The sequence below is a fragment of the Hippocampus guttulatus genome, chromosome 16 (genome assembly GCF_054856545.1).
Source record: "Hippocampus guttulatus isolate MCC_2025c chromosome 16, RoL_Hgut_1.0, whole genome shotgun sequence".
Lineage (NCBI taxonomy): Eukaryota > Metazoa > Chordata > Actinopteri > Syngnathiformes > Syngnathidae > Hippocampus > Hippocampus guttulatus.
The window spans coordinates 1,742,596-1,758,433 of NC_141276.1; the positions used below are offsets into that span (position 1 = coordinate 1,742,596).

A 15,838-nucleotide genomic window follows, 5' to 3' on the forward strand; every position below is an offset into this window, starting at 1 on the left:
TTGTGTGTGATTTTGCATAGGCAGTCAAGGGTAAAATGAACATTACTCGGGTTCAGCAACAAGTCAAAAAATCGGGAAGTTGATTGAGACAAACCTGGTAAAGGCAGTCTTGAAGGAGAAGGTTTGATGATTAAAAAAAAGAGAGAGAATTCAGGATTGTCTACAAAGTGGAAATCGTGGGAATCATTTCTCTGTGTGATTAATCCCTGTTTGATGACAAATAAGGAAACAGACATGAGACCAGAAGGAGGCATTTACAATACCAAGGAAGAGGGAGTGTGTGTACGTGTGTGACGGCATGTTAGTTCATATTCAAAGGCAGGGGAAAGACACACAGGCCCCTGACCAGAACCTGGTGACAATTGTCCCTGCATAATCACAACTTTACATTTACATGTCACTCCAGTCTTCATGAAAATCCCTATCATGTTCTATTTATTTATTTATTTATTTATTGATGAAGAAGAAAAAAAACTGAAAAATATTCACAGGTTAGTTTCCTATTTCATTTTTTTTGAAATGAAACACAATTCCGACTGTTAGTCAAAGAACTACTTATTTCTGATTTATTAAAGCTTATATTTATCGCTGGAGCTACTTGCCAAGACACTTCTCACTATTTTTTTTAATGATAGGTATGAAGCAGCCTCTTGTGCACTAAACTTTATTATAAGGCCATTGGTCAACTAGAGCCATCCAGTGGTGCTTTTGGGAACTCGTAAAATACAATACGCCTTCGAAACACTGTTGCTGTGCGATCAATTTAGTGTGTGGTTGTACGTGTGTGTCTGTGTGTGGGTGTATGTATGTATAAAGTGGAACACATACACACCACAGATATAGATATATATTGAATTGAATACAACTTTATTGTCAAATGTGCTGTACGAATGTGTAACATCCAGCATCGATGAAATTTCTTCCCTCTCAACATGAAACAACTACGTATATATATACTGTATATATATATATATATATATATTGTATATATATATATATATATGTGTGTGTGTGTATTTAAATTATTCTTTTTTTTAAATCAAAATAGTTCCGAAACTTTGCGTGAAGTGCGTTGTTGTCATTGTTCTTGTCACATTGAGCCCATTCATTTCAGCCAAGCTGACCCGTAACCGAATCCGTTTCCATAGAAACGCTCTAAATACGGAAGCTCGCTCGGCTGGCTGGAGGTGAGACAGACGAGCGGAGGGGGGGAGACGGCAGGCACGAGCGAAAGGAGGCCATGGCAGCCTGAATGACGTGGAAAGTGTTCGGAGTCCCAAAGTAACTTTGGCTGCAAGTGTTAGACGCACCTTTCGCTCACACACAACAGTCGAACCTTTCACGGGTAACAAAACAAAACACACAAAAAAAAGCAGTATGAGCCTGGACAAAGCCGAGCTGTGTGATTCACTTCTAACATGGGTAAGTTCGACTTTAGCCGCGTCGCATTGCTAATCGCTAACAGGTGGACGGGACGACAGTGGCTAATTAAACTTTGGAGCCAAAGGAACGTTGTTTGTGAAAAAAAATATCACCAAAAAACGAGATGATCGAAGTAGCCATCGCGTAGACAGGTGAAGTGGAGCGTGCGTAAGCTAGCGAGCGACGCTAACCTGCACGGCTAACTCGCGCCCAACAACCTGTTTACTTTGCCGTGTAGCTTTGCCTTCCTCAGCTGCAGCGTCGGCGAAGTAACATGTTCTGAAAACAGAAGTACGGGCCAAGTTGTGATCCTTGAGTGTTACCTCGTAGCGTTTCAATCCAAATATACCTGTCTGCTAAATGTATCAAGTCGCGTATAATTGAGCGTGGCACCTTTGGTATCTGGAAAATGCACCCAAGGATGAACCAGACTTGTGCAAGTGCAAAATTCTATTCCTCATATATCTTGGTTGATTTATTTTGACCTTTCTCAAGGTATTACACAAAGAAGCGGTGTGTTTCAGGCGTGTGCCTAATTAACTCGAATGCTTTGAAGAAAGTGATGGGGGGGGGGGAAACAATGTAAAAAAATAACACCATCAGAAACCGAGGACCCCCCGTTTTTTTCTTTTTTTCTGTTCTCAGTTGCAGACATTTCAGGTGCCATCATGCAACAGCAAGCAAGACCTAACAAGTGGAGTGGCCATCGCACATGTGCTGAACACAATGTAAGAATATTTATGTCATTTAGCAAAATGTAAACACACATTATGAGCTATAAGGAAAGGCCGCTGGGGGCTAATGAGACATGTTTAGTTCTTTGTTGTGACTGAAAATATTTGAATTGCATTTCTCATGACCACGTTTCCTCTTAATCACTCGTAGCACTCCTCGCTAAAAAAAAAAAAAAAAGGCAAAAGACTCTTGTGGGGTTAATAATGCTCGCAGCTTTCAAGGCTCAACCTTCTCAGATTTGCTGAAGACCTGCATGAAATTACACATGACGCTTGAAAATGTCGATGAGGTTCCGCTGCATCAAGCAGTCCTGGTGCTGTTCTGGCATTGACGGAAGAGACCAGAGTTGTGATGTCACGTGTTTTCTCCTCTGCCCTGGTGATCAGAGACCCCTCTTGGTTTAATGAAACCTGGCTGGCTCGGATCAAAGAGGAAAGCGGGGACAACTGGCGCCTCAAGGCAACGAATGACAAATTCTTGAGCATGACGTCTTTTCGATTGTTGAAATGATTAACCCCGCTCATGTTTTTCTCCTGTAGGTCAGCAACTTGAAAAAGATTCTCAAGAGCATGCTGGAATATTACCACGACGTAAGGAAAAAGATAAAACATTTTATTTGCTCATCAATCAACGGTTTGGGCAAAAGTGTTGCCATCCCAGTTTGCTCTGTGGTGCAAGGTCACGGCTGGGATAAAAAGGGCCTTCTCTAAAGTGTTGACGCAAAGTTTGTTGGCCAGTTTGAAGCTTTGTGATGTCTTCTGATCCGCAACAACAGATACTGGGTCACCAGGTGTCGGGAGAGCATTTGCCCGACGTGAGTCTCATCGGTGAGATGGGCGACGTCACCGAGTTGGGCAAACTGGTGCAGCTCGTCTTGGGCTGCGCCGTCAGCTGTGAGAAGAAACAAGGTAAACGCGGCATTTTACAGGGATTCGAAAACAAACGCAAGTCTTGAAACTCGATGTGCAGCAGTCTCTGCGGGGACAGTACTAGCTCAGGTTCATATGGCGTGATTTTTGTTTGTTTTTCAACACTGTTGGCGTCGTCGGAGCGCAAGCCGAGCGGTTGATTTGCGAACAATTTGCAGCTTACGCTTTGTAAAGGGCATCAAAATGCTGAGGTCATGCAAGCTAAGCTGCTTCAAGTCTTTGGCAAAATAAGCGGCGCTAGTTTTTTTTCAGTCGGGTATTTGTCGCTAATCTGTTTTTTGGGCTGCATGCAATTTCTCTTTGTTTGTCGAAACCCAGAGCAAATCCAGCAGATAATGACACTTGAGGAATCTGTCCAGCATGTCGTCATGACAGCCATTCAGGAGGTAAGTCGGCTGCTTGAGATCCACTGCGGGGTTTGCATCGGACATACTTTTTAAGTCCTTTTTGTCAATTCACAATTAACAAATCCGTCTTAATCATCAGAGACGCAACTACATGCCAGAAAGCGTTTTGCGCTTTCACAAAACCTCAGTCTGACCGCGTCTGTATATTTCTCTATCGTTGTATTTAATAGGCTCCGGGCAGAATACATGTTGCGTTGACTCGGGTTGTTTGTCTGTAGCTTCTATCAAGAGAGCCCTCATCCGAAGCAGGAAGCCCAGAGACCTATGGAGACTTTGACTACCAGGTGAAACAAACCATCAGTGTCCTCCAAATCGCAGCGCACGTGAGAGGTGTCTTTACTTTTTTTGTCTATACCGTGTTTGCAGTCCAGGAAGTATTACTTTCTAAGTGAGGAGGCGGGTGAAAAAGAGGACCTTCGTCAGCGCTGTCGAGACCTGGAACATCAGGTTAGATTAAGATGTCAGGCAAACATCAAGAATTGATCTGCAGCACGCTGTGTGAGGGTCTGGGGGGGGGGGGGGGGGGGTGCGGGGCACGCCGGCGCCTGTTGATGTATTCTGGGCCTTATTGATTAGAGCGTCTGAGTTTGTTTTCTTTTGATTGGATGTTATGTAACCCTGGCTTGTTTTGGGGAGTTTCTTTTTTTTTTTTTTTTTTGGTATTGTATTGAGTTTCTCTCTCACACACACACAGTTGCATAACATCAAGCTAAAAGTGACACGTTGGCTTTGGATGGAGCTGCAGCACACTCAAATTTCCACGGCTTTCGGCCCACCTGTTTTGTTTACTTGCGTAGCCCACGCTTCGGCGATTAGTCACTCGTTGTTTGGAAAATGTATTTGCTGTCGGTGGTCCTGTACTAAAGCATGCAATCTGTCCTGAAAGTGCCGCGTAGGTTCCGAGGATTCCGTCAGGTAAGTGGCCACTCCCCCTATTTTGAATATTGCATTGCTAGCTAGCTTGTCTAACTCCAAACGGCCTCGCCTCTTTTCACAGCTACATTTTGAAAAGATACTCTCCGCCGCGTACTTTTTCCTCAGTCAAACACATTTTTTCCCCGACTGACCTCAGAACAGTATGCGCTCCTTGCACATTTGTATCTGTCGCTTGACCCGAAGGCTAAAGTGAACAACTTCACCATTGAGACGCTTCCATCCGCCTGGGAACATTTTTATACCAGCTGACTAAGTCTTGAGGAGTAAGCATGTAAAATGGGAACATGGCATGCGTATGCACAAGAAGTGGCGAGTTTATTTTCTCTGACTCCATCATGTGCTTGCACCGTTCCGTTCCGGTCGTTCCCACAAGAATGCTCGTCTTCTGTCTTCACTCTTAACAACGATCAGTTCCATTTCAAATGCATATTCCTGAATGGGCGCCTTTTTCTCGCCGTGTTTCTCTGATGGTTTTTGTTTTTTTTTTCTCCACAGCTGTCCGTGGCTCTGGAGGAAAAGTTGTCGCTCCAAACAGAGACCCGTTCCTTGAAAGAGAAGCTGAGCCGCTGCGACTCGCTGGACATCTCCGGTACCGCTATCACCGGCAAGAAGCTGCTGCTGCTGCAGAGTCAAATGGAGCAGCTCCAAGATGAGAACTACAGGTAACTAGTCCCAAGACACTTGTAACAAGATGACTCTCATGACATCGCGCTTTGTTGATGTCTTTGAATCCTTTGAATGTCATCGAAGTCGAGCGGGCCAGGGTGCTCATGTACGAAAAAAAATCTTTTCACGCGTCAGACTGGAGGGCAGTCGCGATGACGTGCGCGCGCGCGCGGACATGCTGGAGCGCGAGCTGGCCAACGTGCAGCAAAGGAACGACGATTTGACCGGCCTGGCGCAAGAAGCGCAAGCCCTCAAAGATGAGATGGATATTCTCCGGTAAGGCCGCTTACGTTTCCGCTTATCCCCCCCCCCCCCCCCGTCGTCATTCCATTTCACCCTTTGTGCATGTTCACACGGTGCAAGTTTTGTAGACTTAAAAGATGAAAGCAAAAGCTGCGCTAGTCACTCCGTGGCTGTTCACGCCATGTGACATGTGACTCTTGGTTAACTCATTCAGTACCAGTCAATTCTAGACCAAGTCTGAAAAGACGTTTAAAAACGTCTTTGGGAGTGAATGAGTTAAGAAGAGGAGAATTTCAGGCCCTCGCCCGCAGAGTCGCGGCATCATCGGCGTGCTTCAGGATGCCGTGGTGCGCCGAAAGAGAATTGCGACGACAGCGGTACAAACAAACCTGAGTGGCGTTATTAACTCGAGTTTCCATACACAATTAGTCAGCTACCTTGTGCACACGGCGCACCTTTATTTGAGTTCCGCGCACACTTTCTCTTTGCTTGCGTTTGATGACGATGACGATGTTTGCGGCCGCAATGATGTCCCCCGTTCATGGAGAACAGGCTACGGAGGCTTGTCTTGCTCTGCAAGCAGCGTGCTCGATTAATCAGTATCACAAGTTAATGCGCCGCCTTCCAAATGATGATGTAAAATGTTTGTCTTCTTTACAAATGGCACTCGGCATCATTTTCAAGTCATCCCCCGTTTCCCGATGTTTGTTTTTAAACAAACATCCCAATGATCACTTTTTTTTTTCTCACCGATATTTTTTTTTTTTTTTTATATAGTTGCTGCGCTTTTTCACCCACAACTCCCTTTTGACGTCTGAAATGACGCGTGGAAACACAATTGAACGTGGCAATACATGTGACTCGCGCAAAGCTCCATTATCATCTTCCACTCACAGAAACAACTCCCACACTGCCCACACACAGACGTCCGTCCATTCACCTCCTCACTCTGACATCTGTGTTGATAGAAGACGTTTCATGCATTGATGCCGCTTTTGCGTCAGAGCGTCTCCCGGTCAGGAGCCAATCACGGAACGATCGCACGTATCCTTCGGGATGTCTCGTCCTTCTCCGCCGCCCCTCAGGCACTCCTCCGACCGGGTGAACCAGCTGGAAACCTTGGTGGAGACTTACAAGAGGAAGCTGGAAGATCTGGGCGACCTGCGCAGACAGGTGCGCCTCCTGGAGGAGCGCAACACCGTGTACATGCAGCGCACCTGCGAGTTGGAGGAGGAGCTACGCAAGGCCAACGTCTTTCGCACTCAGACGGACACGTACAAGAAACAGGCAAGCGCTGGAGGAGGCGGAGCCAGACTCTTTCTGCCTCGACATCAAAGTGCTATTAAACACAGTCGGGCCCGCGCTTCAGGAGCCGGGCGGTTCCGTCGCAAGTCTCTTGCTCACGCGGCCGTTGCGGCCGTGCCCTCTGACTTGCAGGCTCGCGAGCTTGACGCCAAGCACCAGGCCGAGGCCATGAAAGCTGAGAAGTGGCAGTTTGAGTACAAGAACCTTCATGACAAATATGATGCGCTCCAGAAAGAGAAAGAAGTCAGTCGCTCACATCGAAAAGTTGTGTCACAAACGCCATTCCCACGAACTTGGTACGTTGTGTTGAACTTGAATGAAATCGGAACGCAATGATTCGCAAATCGTGTTCAAACCTGTATTTAATTGCGTACACGTCAAAGATAAGACATTTCATGTTCACCCTGTTAAACCTTATCAAATAATCACTCACTCTAAATTTTATGGCTGCAACACATCCCACAAACGGTTGGTTGAACGTGATTTGCGAATCAGAGGATTCTGTTTTGAGTCCAACACAACATCGCAAGTTCGTTGGAATCGGGTTTGTCCAGCATCACGAATAGAAACATTCTCTGTTGCCCAAAGTCAAGACATTTTTGTTTTTAGCGCCTGATGACCCAGAGAGACACCCTTCGGGAGACAAATGATGAGCTGAGGTGTGCGCAGGTCCAGCAGAAGTGTCTCAGCGATGCAGGTGAGCCCAACGTGCGTGCCGTGGTCGGGGCTCGGCTCGTTTTCATGCACCTTTTGTGTTTGGACAGCCACACGACGGCAGTTGTTGGAATGAAAATATCCCCAAAATCCGTTGCGAAAGGTTTTATCTGCAACCGAATAATCTCTCCGCAGGAGGCCTGCGCGACAATGTGGCCACGGTGGGAAACCTGGCCGCAGAAATCATGCCCGCTGAGCTCAAGTATGTATTAAGGTTGATGTGCGCAGGCTGTCATCTTGATTCACCTCTCGCTCGCTTTCTTGTCTTCACGTTGGTTCCAGGGAGACAATGGTGCGCTTGCAGAGTGAAAACAAGATGCTGTGCGTCCAGGAGGAAACCTACAGGCAGAAAGTAGCGGAGGTGCACGCTGAGCTCGAGGGGGCTCAGCGCAGCAAGAATGCCCTGGAAACCCAAAACAGGTCGGCGACGGCCCGCCGTCGACGACCTACGTAGCAAGCAGAAATCGACTCCTACCCGCTCGGTGCCGCCATATTGTGTGTTCCTTGACATTCGGATGGGTGTTTGGTGGATGGGTAGGAGTGATATCTGCCTAAATGTCAACTCGCCCTCTGGACTGTGTGCTCAGCTGAGTTGTGTGGGCCGCGCTGGAGGACAGACAGCAGAAAGCCAGATTGTCTCTTGTCTGTGCGCGCGAATGTGTTTATATGCCTGCGGGCATGTGGACATGTGGGTGGACTGAGTGTGTGTGCGTGCGTGTGCGTAGCCAGGCAACACCAGGCCCAGGGTGTGGGAAGCATCTTCGGGAACAGGAGAGAGGAGTGCAGCGGGCATGCTCGGTCGAGCGCAGCGCCGCGCGGCACGCAGATGCACAAGGATCAACGCTTCGCTCTACTTGTCTTCCTCCCACCCGTTTAACTTTGATGTTTCATCCCTCTCTTCTTGACCGGGCTCTTCAACAATCCTGCCATTGTTCTGTCCCCCGCAGGCTGCAACACCAGCAGATATCCGAGCTGCGTTCGCAGGTGGAGGAGCTCCAGAAAGCTCTTCAAGAGCAGGACAGCAAGACGGAGGATGTGAGTGCTTGTCGATCCCCCCCCCCCCCCCCCCCCCCCGCCCAGCCCGTCCACTTCAGCCACTTGCCAATCCCTCACATTGACAAGCTATAAACATGCACAGAACCCCCCGCCCCCTGCTATTTCTATGAACCATATTTGGCACCCTAAATTGATGGATGAATCCCACTCTGTACCTTGTCATAATAAATTACAATCTGCAATTATAAAGAAAAAGGCTTTTAAAAATTGGCCCGCAACTGGGGGTGAGCCCTGCCCCAAGTCGTCAAAGTCTGCAAGTGATTGGCAAGTTGTCACAACAAGGGCGACTCCATTTCATTGGGCCTGAGGAAAAAAAAAAAGATTGCTGATGAGAGTTGCAATCTTTGTTTTACTTTGACGTGTGTCACGTGTGGGAATTGAAGCCGTGTTTGCTGTGTTTGCTGATTCACCGTTAACGCCTGCCCTTCTGTCTGTCTGTCTGTCTTGTCCTGTCACTACCCGCCTGCCCCACCGAACAACCGTGCCAAAATCAGGCTATCGTAAGTACGGCCCACCCTCTGTCCAAATGGCCTGTGATTCAACCCTTGGACAGCTTGACTTTCACAGCTTTTATTTGGAGTGTTGTTGTTGTTGTGTGTGTGTGTCCCATTTGAGAAAGTGTTGGAGTTGAATGTGTTTTCCTTGTTTTCTTTATATAGTCCTCCTTGCTGAAGAAGAAGCTGGAAGAACATTTGTAAGTCCTCCCAGTAGTGTTCAACACTGTTGATATTCTATTGTTTAAAAAAAAAAAAAAGGTTCACGTAAGATTTTATTCCAGGGAGAAGCTCCACGAAGCTCACACGGATCTCCAAAAGAAAAGAGAAGTCATTGATGACCTGGAGCCCCGGGCGGACAGCAACAGTTGAGTCTCTCTTTGTTGAATTGCTTCAGTTGGAGATGACACAGGAAATGCTCACCCCCCCCCCCCCCACTCCCCCCTTCTTGCATTTTTACCCTCGTGTCTCCCAGTGGCAAAGAAGATCGATGAACTGCAGGAGATCCTGCGAAAGAAGGACGAGGACATGAAACGGATGGAGCAGCGATACAAGCGCTACATGGACAAGGCCAGAACGGTCTGGAACTTTTTCATTGGATCCTTGATTTAACGAGCGACCTGCTTGATGAACAATATCGTTTGCAAACAAAATTTGGAAAGGATATATTTTCTCAAATAGGCCCCCCCCAAAAAACTGAAACTTGCTAACAATGCTGTTATTAGGAAGCCCAGTTGTGCTCTCTTTCCCTGTGCATCCCCCTTCTCTGTCTCGGCAGTCCCTTGACAGTTGCCCAAAAGAATTTCCTTTGGGCTTGCCGACGGCGTCACGGAACAGTTTGAAATTCGTGACCTGAAGTTTCACGTCTGAGGTCTTTCCAACCTGCCCTTCATTTTGTGCGTGTGCCGATAGGTGATCGAGACCCTGGATCCAAAGCAGCAGCCTGTGACTGTGACTCCTGACATTCAGGCCTTGAAGAACCAGCTGACGGAGAAAGAGAGAAAAATCCATCACCTGGAGGTACGGAGTTTTAGGACGGGTGGATTTGTGCTGCTTAACTCGTCATCCAAACACTCAGTATTCATCTGAATGTCATGTTTAGACTCGTGGAGCTGCATAGAACATATTGTAAGGGAAATTTTTGACTTGACTGAAGAAGTGTGTGTGTTCCTGTGCTCAGCGTGATTTTGAGAAGAGTCGATCCAGACATGACGCGGAAGAGAAACTCATCATTAGCGCTTGGTACAACATGGTAAGAGGTCTTCACATCGTGTGTGTTTTTCACATCGGGAGGGGAAATTGAATGTTCGACCAGCCTGGCCTCCTTTCAGGGAATGGCCTTGCATCAGAGAGTGACGGGCGAGCGGCTGAGCTCGCCCAACCAGGCCATGTCCTTCCTGGCCCAGCAGAGGATGGCCACCAATGCCAGGAGAGGCCTCACCCGGCCCCAACCAAGATAAAGCTTGGAAGGAAACCCTCCGTAGAGGTGCACCCGCTGCACTCCTTGTTGTCTCCGTGCCTTTTGCAGCTTTGCCGCTCATACGTGCCCTCTGGTGGCTCAACGTGGTACCGTCATGATTTCCGGAGATGCGACTGTTTTGTATCTCATGTGGAAAGAGCAAAAACTGGAACACGGGGACCTTGGTGCTTGAGGGGAAAAAAAAGACTGTCTCGCCTTTTAATTAAGGTGACTTTTATTGGATTTTTTTTTTTTTTTTTAGAACAGTACAGTCGCTTTTTAAAAACCTTTTAAAATGTATTTTAAGCCACTCTTCATGGCGATAGTGTTAAGATGTGGGAGATGAGAGGATGACTTCAGAGGTCCATTGAACTCAAGTAGTGCATAGTGAGGACACGGGGAACTGAGGAAGAATAGAAATGTGGCCTCGGACCACCCGTCCTACGGTAGGCGCTAAGCAACACTGAGATACCTCCATTTATACACTACAACCAATTGAACTTTTTTCTTCCGGCTCCTTTTTATGTCAATGGGCTTAAGCTGTGCAAGAGAAGATGTCCTATCTTCAGTCTTGTTTTCACTTGAATGACATTTTCCTCAGAACTCTCGTATGACCGGCCAAAAGCACTTTCCCTGAGCAGTGCGTTTGTGGAGTGCCTTCAATAAGACACTTAATCCTTCCTGTGTGCTTAAAAATGAAGCATGGGGTGCTTACAAACCACAAACATGGAATCCTTCCTCCTTTTGTGACCTTTTTCTTAAGGCGTTAGTTGAGTAGCATGACCCACTTTGTTTGTTTCCATTGATGAGCTTTATTTGCATGTGACTTTTTTCCTTCCCATTTGAAGCAGGGTCATGGGTTGTTGGTCAAACCTAAATGCACGCACCACTTTAGAATCTACACAAATGTGAATGTAGGCCACTGAAGGCCTCCTAATGCATGACTATTACACAATGTGATCGACATGTCGCAACACTAAAAACTACGGAATGCTCATTTGGAGTTTGTTCACAAGAAAACGGAGTATATACACTGTAGCCTTCGATAGATGATACGTTTATCATCACTGCTTATTTTCTACAGATGAGCTCATTTGAGCGTGTAATAATAATACAGTGCATCTCATGTCAAAGCTGCTGCTTTGTGTCTTGTCCTTCATCCCCGTCAACATATGCTGTTGTCTCTCCAGCCCGACATTTGTGTGCACATTTTTGTGGTTCATAACTAAGTTTGTTAGGTATTTGTTGCCCAATTATTGGGTTGACTCTTAGAGTTGGTCACACAGATGATGGTGTACTGTACGTCTCACAAGAGGGATCAGGCAAGCTGAGCATTTAGTAGTCTATGTCCTTTCTACTTTTGCACTACAAATAAATGGGAGTTTATGATCGAATATGTCAATTGGTGATTTGTGCTTGATTACAGTGATTAATATTTTTGATGAGTGAGGCTCGTGATTGGTTTGGTTTTCATCCCTGTTCAAAAATGTCTGCGATTTTTTAAAATCATGCATGCAAACATGATAATGCTCAATTTTTAATTTGTGTTTTGGGTACTTATATATACCTTGTATTTTTGATTGATGTATGACAAAGTCAAAAAATGACATTGGCAATTATATTAGTCTCACATTATTTATATCTCACAGCAGTAAAATAGCAAGTTCGACTTCCTGTACGGCAGTTGGAACCACGCCCACGACGTGTCGTCACTGATAACCTAAACATGGCCGACGGCGAGCGATGAGCTTAGTGAAAACCTAGATCAAAACACTGGCCCACTCTACACATTCGACGAGCCTGGACGCGGGTATTTAACGCTTGCGGGGTCCAACGTTCAATTTTGTCAACGTAAAGCGTCACCAGCCGAAATAGGTGCTCTTTTATTCGAAAGTAGAGTCGATCAGACGGCGTTAGCAACATTAGCTTTCGAACCAACTGCTGCTTTTGTGGTTTTTTCCCCTCTAAGTGGCTCACGTCGACTGTTTCTGCCTTCTTTTTTTCGGAAGGGATACGTTGTTTTCGTTTTTAAGAGACGCCGTCGAGCCAAACCACACACAACCAAGCCATATAAAGCGGAGCAGCCCGTCGTCTAACTGGAGGTCCCCGGCAACTCCCGAACACCGAGACACCGCCGCAGTCCCTAAACATGGAACAAAGGCGCAGACAGGGGAAATCGCAACCCGCCGACGGCGGTAGCAGCAGCAGCGGCGGGGACTCGGACGGCGGCTGCCCCTCGTCCCCGTCCGCGGGCCAACAAGAAGTCCCGTCTTCTTCGGGCAACGCGTTCGCCAACGACGGCAGCTTCATGGAGATGTTCAAGAAGAAGATGGAGGAGGAGATGAGGAAAAAGGCGCAGGGGGCAGATGGAGAGCAAGGACATACGAAGCCCCCTCCGGTCACCAGCTTTGTAAGGGGTTTGGCAGATAGCACATCCAAACTGACATCCATTGTCATAGAAATAGCGTATTGGTCAACTCACAAGCAGTTAGGGTGAACTTTCAGGATGAACTAAAAATGCATGATAACCTTAACAGGTGAACATGTTTAACCTTTTCAATGCATGTGATACTTCCAGTTCAGCTTCTTCCCGATTACTGAACAGTTGGACACGTGCATTAAAAAGGTATTCGAGAAGGTCAAGTGAAGCTTCACCCAAAAGCCCAGCATCTTAACTTTTTTGTGAGGATTGTACCATCAACACTCTTAGATGGGTTAAGTTGGGGAATGTTCTCCACAGATGAGGCTGGTGGTTGGGCAGCAGACAATGTAGACCCGCTCTGGTGTACTCTCCTTCGTTGCCAAGGCAAGGCCTCCTGTAACGCTGTCAGTCTTCTATGCCCTAACCCAGGTGGGGAAGCGCAGAGGCGGTGTGTTCCTTAAGACCGGCATGGTTGCCAAGAAGCAGAAACAGGACACAGAGGTAAGGCCAAATAAAAAAGAAAGTGTGTTTCAGGTAACATGAAATTTAAGCATAGAGTCGGTAGGTAGGACAAAGTTTTTTTTTGTTGTTGTTGTTTTTGTTTGTTTCCATCAAAAATTAAAACAAAATAACCATAAAACAAGGAGACATTGAACCCCCCGCTCGCCGCCAAATGCGATGAGAGAGTCGGGTACCCGGTGGCTGGGTGTTAGGTTCCGAGGTCGGCCGGATCGCGATGGCACCGGCGGGGAGAGGTCCCCGACGCTGGCCGCGGCCCGGCCTGGACTCGAGTTGCGTAGACTAGGCGGACGGTGCGTCGACGAGCGCGGGTCGGCGGGGTGGGCGGTCGGGGAATGCCCACGGGCGCCTGACCTGTGGTGGGGGGGACAGGCGGGACGGGGAGCGGCAGGCTGCGCGACGCGCACCGACCAACCCCGCGCCCGACACCGGCACCTGCCGCCGCCGACAGCCTCGCGGGGTCAGACCGCGGGCGGGCGCGCGGGGGCGGGGGGGGGGTAGGACACCGGCCAACGACCGGCACCGACCCCCCCCCATCCCCGTAACGCCCGCCTCGCCTCTCCCCCGCGGCCGCCTTCGACGTCGCCGCCTCCGCCGTCCTCCTGTTGACAAACGAGAGGGCAAACGACGCACGCGCTCAACGTGAATATCGCGATAGTTTGCACCGACGTAAACTCTCTACACAAAAATGTAGAGGGTTGTTTGAAAAGAAAAAAAAACACTTTACGGTCGGCATTTTTGACGTAGAAATCCTCAGTCGGTCACGTTACCGGAAACACACTATTTTTTTTTCTCCGCCTAAGGAGAAGGATCAGAGTGTGACCTGAACCGGTTTGACGTGCCGCGTCTTCTCCCACAGACGACGCCCGGCAAGAGTGATGCTTGGTCAAAGTACATGGCGGAGGTGAAAAAGTACAAAGCGCACCAGTGCGGCGATGACGATAAGACCAGGCCATTGGTCAAGTAGACGTGGATCCCGCAAAAAAGACCTTTGCCTTTCTTCCAATTTTTGTTTCCCTGAAGTTTGCCTTTTTGTCTTCTTTTTTTTTTTTCTCGGTTTGATTTGACACTGTTCACATTCTCCTCAACAATGCTTTGAAAGCTTTGCATCCGTTATTGCCCGTATAGTTCTTTTGGATGATGTTAAGGCTTGATAAAAATTGACACTGCCTATTCACTGTGGTGTCATGTTTACTTTGTTCCAAAGCACGTAGGTTGTTGCAAGGTCAAATGCAAATGCGTCAATCCATCTTCGAGACAAACACACACACACACAGCATCCAATAGTCATGAGCATGCGAAGAGTAGGACTTTTAATTAAAAGGTTTCAGTTCTGTACAGAATGGAACTCATTGAAGAATTCGGTAGAAAAAGTGTTCAGCTTGGGGAATTGGAAGAAGCTGCAATTCAGCGATGTGCTTCTTTTTTTCTTACAAATTTTCTTACAAAAGTCAGCGATAATTTCATTATGGTTTAAAAAGAGCACCATGTAGACACTGACCATGCATCAGAGAGGGAAACATACAAAAGGCACACTGTTAATCGTCTACCAACATATATATATATACACACACACGGGCGGCCACACACACAAGCGCACTATGAAAAGTAAGGCGTTTTTGGCCAAAAAAAACAATCATGTATAGTAAGGCGTTTTTGGCCGGAAAAAAAAACCATGTATAGTAAGGCGTTTTTAGCCGAAAAAAACGACCATGTATAGTAAGGCAAAAAACGCCATGGTCGTTTTTTTCGGCTAAAAACGCCTTACTATACATGGTCGTTTTTTTCGGCTCAAAACGCCTTACTATACATGGTCGTTTTTTTTCGGCTAAAAACGCTTTACTATACATGGTCGTTTTTTTCGGCTAAAAACGCCTTACTATACATGGTCGTTTTTATTGGCTAAAAACGCCTTACTATACATGGTCGTTTTTTTTCGCCAAAAAACGGCTTACTCTTTTTTTTCGGCTAAAAACCCCTTACTATACATGGTCGTTTTTTTCAGCTAAAAACGCCTTACTATACATGGTCGTTTTTTTCGGCTAAAAACGCCTTACTATACATGGTCGTTTTTTTCGGCTAAAAACGCCTTACCACACATGGTCGTTTTTTTGGGGCTAAAAACGGCTTACTATACATTGTCGTTTTTTTCATCTAAAAACACCTTACTATACATGGTCGTTTTTTTCGGCTAAAAACGCCTTACTATACATGGTCGTTTTTTTCGGCTAAAAACGCCTTACTATACATGGTCGTTTTTTTGGGTCTAAAAACGGCTTACTATACATGGTCGTTTTTTTCGGCTAAAAACGCCTTACTATACATGGTCGTTTTTTTGGGTCTAAAAACGGCTTACTATACATGGTCGTTTTGTTTTGGCTAAAAACGCCTTACTATACATGGTCGTTTTTTTCGGCTAAAAACGCCTTACTATACATGGTCGTTTTTTTCGGCTAAAAACGGCTTACTATACATGGTCGTTTTTTTTTCGGCTAAAAACGCCTTACTATACATGGTCGTTTTTTTTCGGC

General features: G+C 46.8%; 2 protein-coding genes across 3 annotated transcripts; both read left to right on the forward strand.

The window, feature by feature from the left end:
• Positions 1 to 1,221: 1,221 nt before the first annotated feature.
• On the forward strand, positions 1,222 to 11,760 carry hook2 (hook microtubule-tethering protein 2). Its single transcript, XM_086133035.1, has 22 exons — positions 1,222 to 1,422; positions 2,068 to 2,150; positions 2,544 to 2,616; positions 2,697 to 2,747; positions 2,933 to 3,065; positions 3,405 to 3,472; positions 3,712 to 3,777; positions 3,860 to 3,940; positions 4,925 to 5,091; positions 5,231 to 5,371; positions 6,424 to 6,625; positions 6,776 to 6,886; positions 7,253 to 7,340; positions 7,493 to 7,559; positions 7,640 to 7,777; positions 8,305 to 8,392; positions 9,073 to 9,107; positions 9,192 to 9,274; positions 9,383 to 9,486; positions 9,820 to 9,927; positions 10,088 to 10,159; positions 10,239 to 11,760. Exons 1-22 carry the CDS (start codon positions 1,378 to 1,380, stop codon positions 10,365 to 10,367), a joined length of 2,133 nt encoding a protein of 710 aa, XP_085989161.1. The 5' UTR covers positions 1,222 to 1,377; the 3' UTR covers positions 10,368 to 11,760.
• A 306-nt stretch (positions 11,761 to 12,066) lies between these two features.
• Positions 12,067 to 14,484, forward strand: trir (telomerase RNA component interacting RNase). Of its 2 annotated transcripts, XM_086133941.1 has the most exons (4): positions 12,067 to 12,241; positions 12,376 to 12,776; positions 13,218 to 13,289; positions 14,167 to 14,484. In XM_086133941.1, exons 2-4 carry the CDS (start codon positions 12,516 to 12,518, stop codon positions 14,272 to 14,274), a joined length of 441 nt encoding a protein of 146 aa, XP_085990067.1. In that variant the 5' UTR covers positions 12,067 to 12,241; positions 12,376 to 12,515; the 3' UTR covers positions 14,275 to 14,484. The 2 variants fall into 2 exon arrangements, with proteins under 2 accessions (XP_085990067.1, XP_085990066.1); XM_086133940.1 differs by having other exon boundaries at positions 12,067 to 12,776.
• The last annotated feature ends 1,354 nt before the right edge of the window (positions 14,485 to 15,838 follow it).

Excerpts from the sequence above, each read along its gene's own strand:
- hook2 (XM_086133035.1), top strand. The coding sequence starts at position 1,378 with ATGAGCCTGGACAAAGCCGAGCTGTGTGATTCACTTCTAACATGG. Across the intron at positions 7,778-8,304 it reads GCCCTGGAAACCCAAAACAG|GCTGCAACACCAGCAGATAT; the intron begins GTCGGCGACGGC and ends TGTCCCCCGCAG. Across the intron at positions 10,160-10,238 it reads TTAGCGCTTGGTACAACATG|GGAATGGCCTTGCATCAGAG; the intron begins GTAAGAGGTCTT and ends GCCTCCTTTCAG.
- trir (XM_086133940.1), top strand. The coding sequence starts at position 12,516 with ATGGAACAAAGGCGCAGACAGGGGAAATCGCAACCCGCCGACGGCGGT. Across the intron at positions 12,777-13,217 it reads CCCCTCCGGTCACCAGCTTT|GTGGGGAAGCGCAGAGGCGG; the intron begins GTAAGGGGTTTG and ends GCCCTAACCCAG. Across the intron at positions 13,290-14,166 it reads AGCAGAAACAGGACACAGAG|ACGACGCCCGGCAAGAGTGA; the intron begins GTAAGGCCAAAT and ends CTTCTCCCACAG.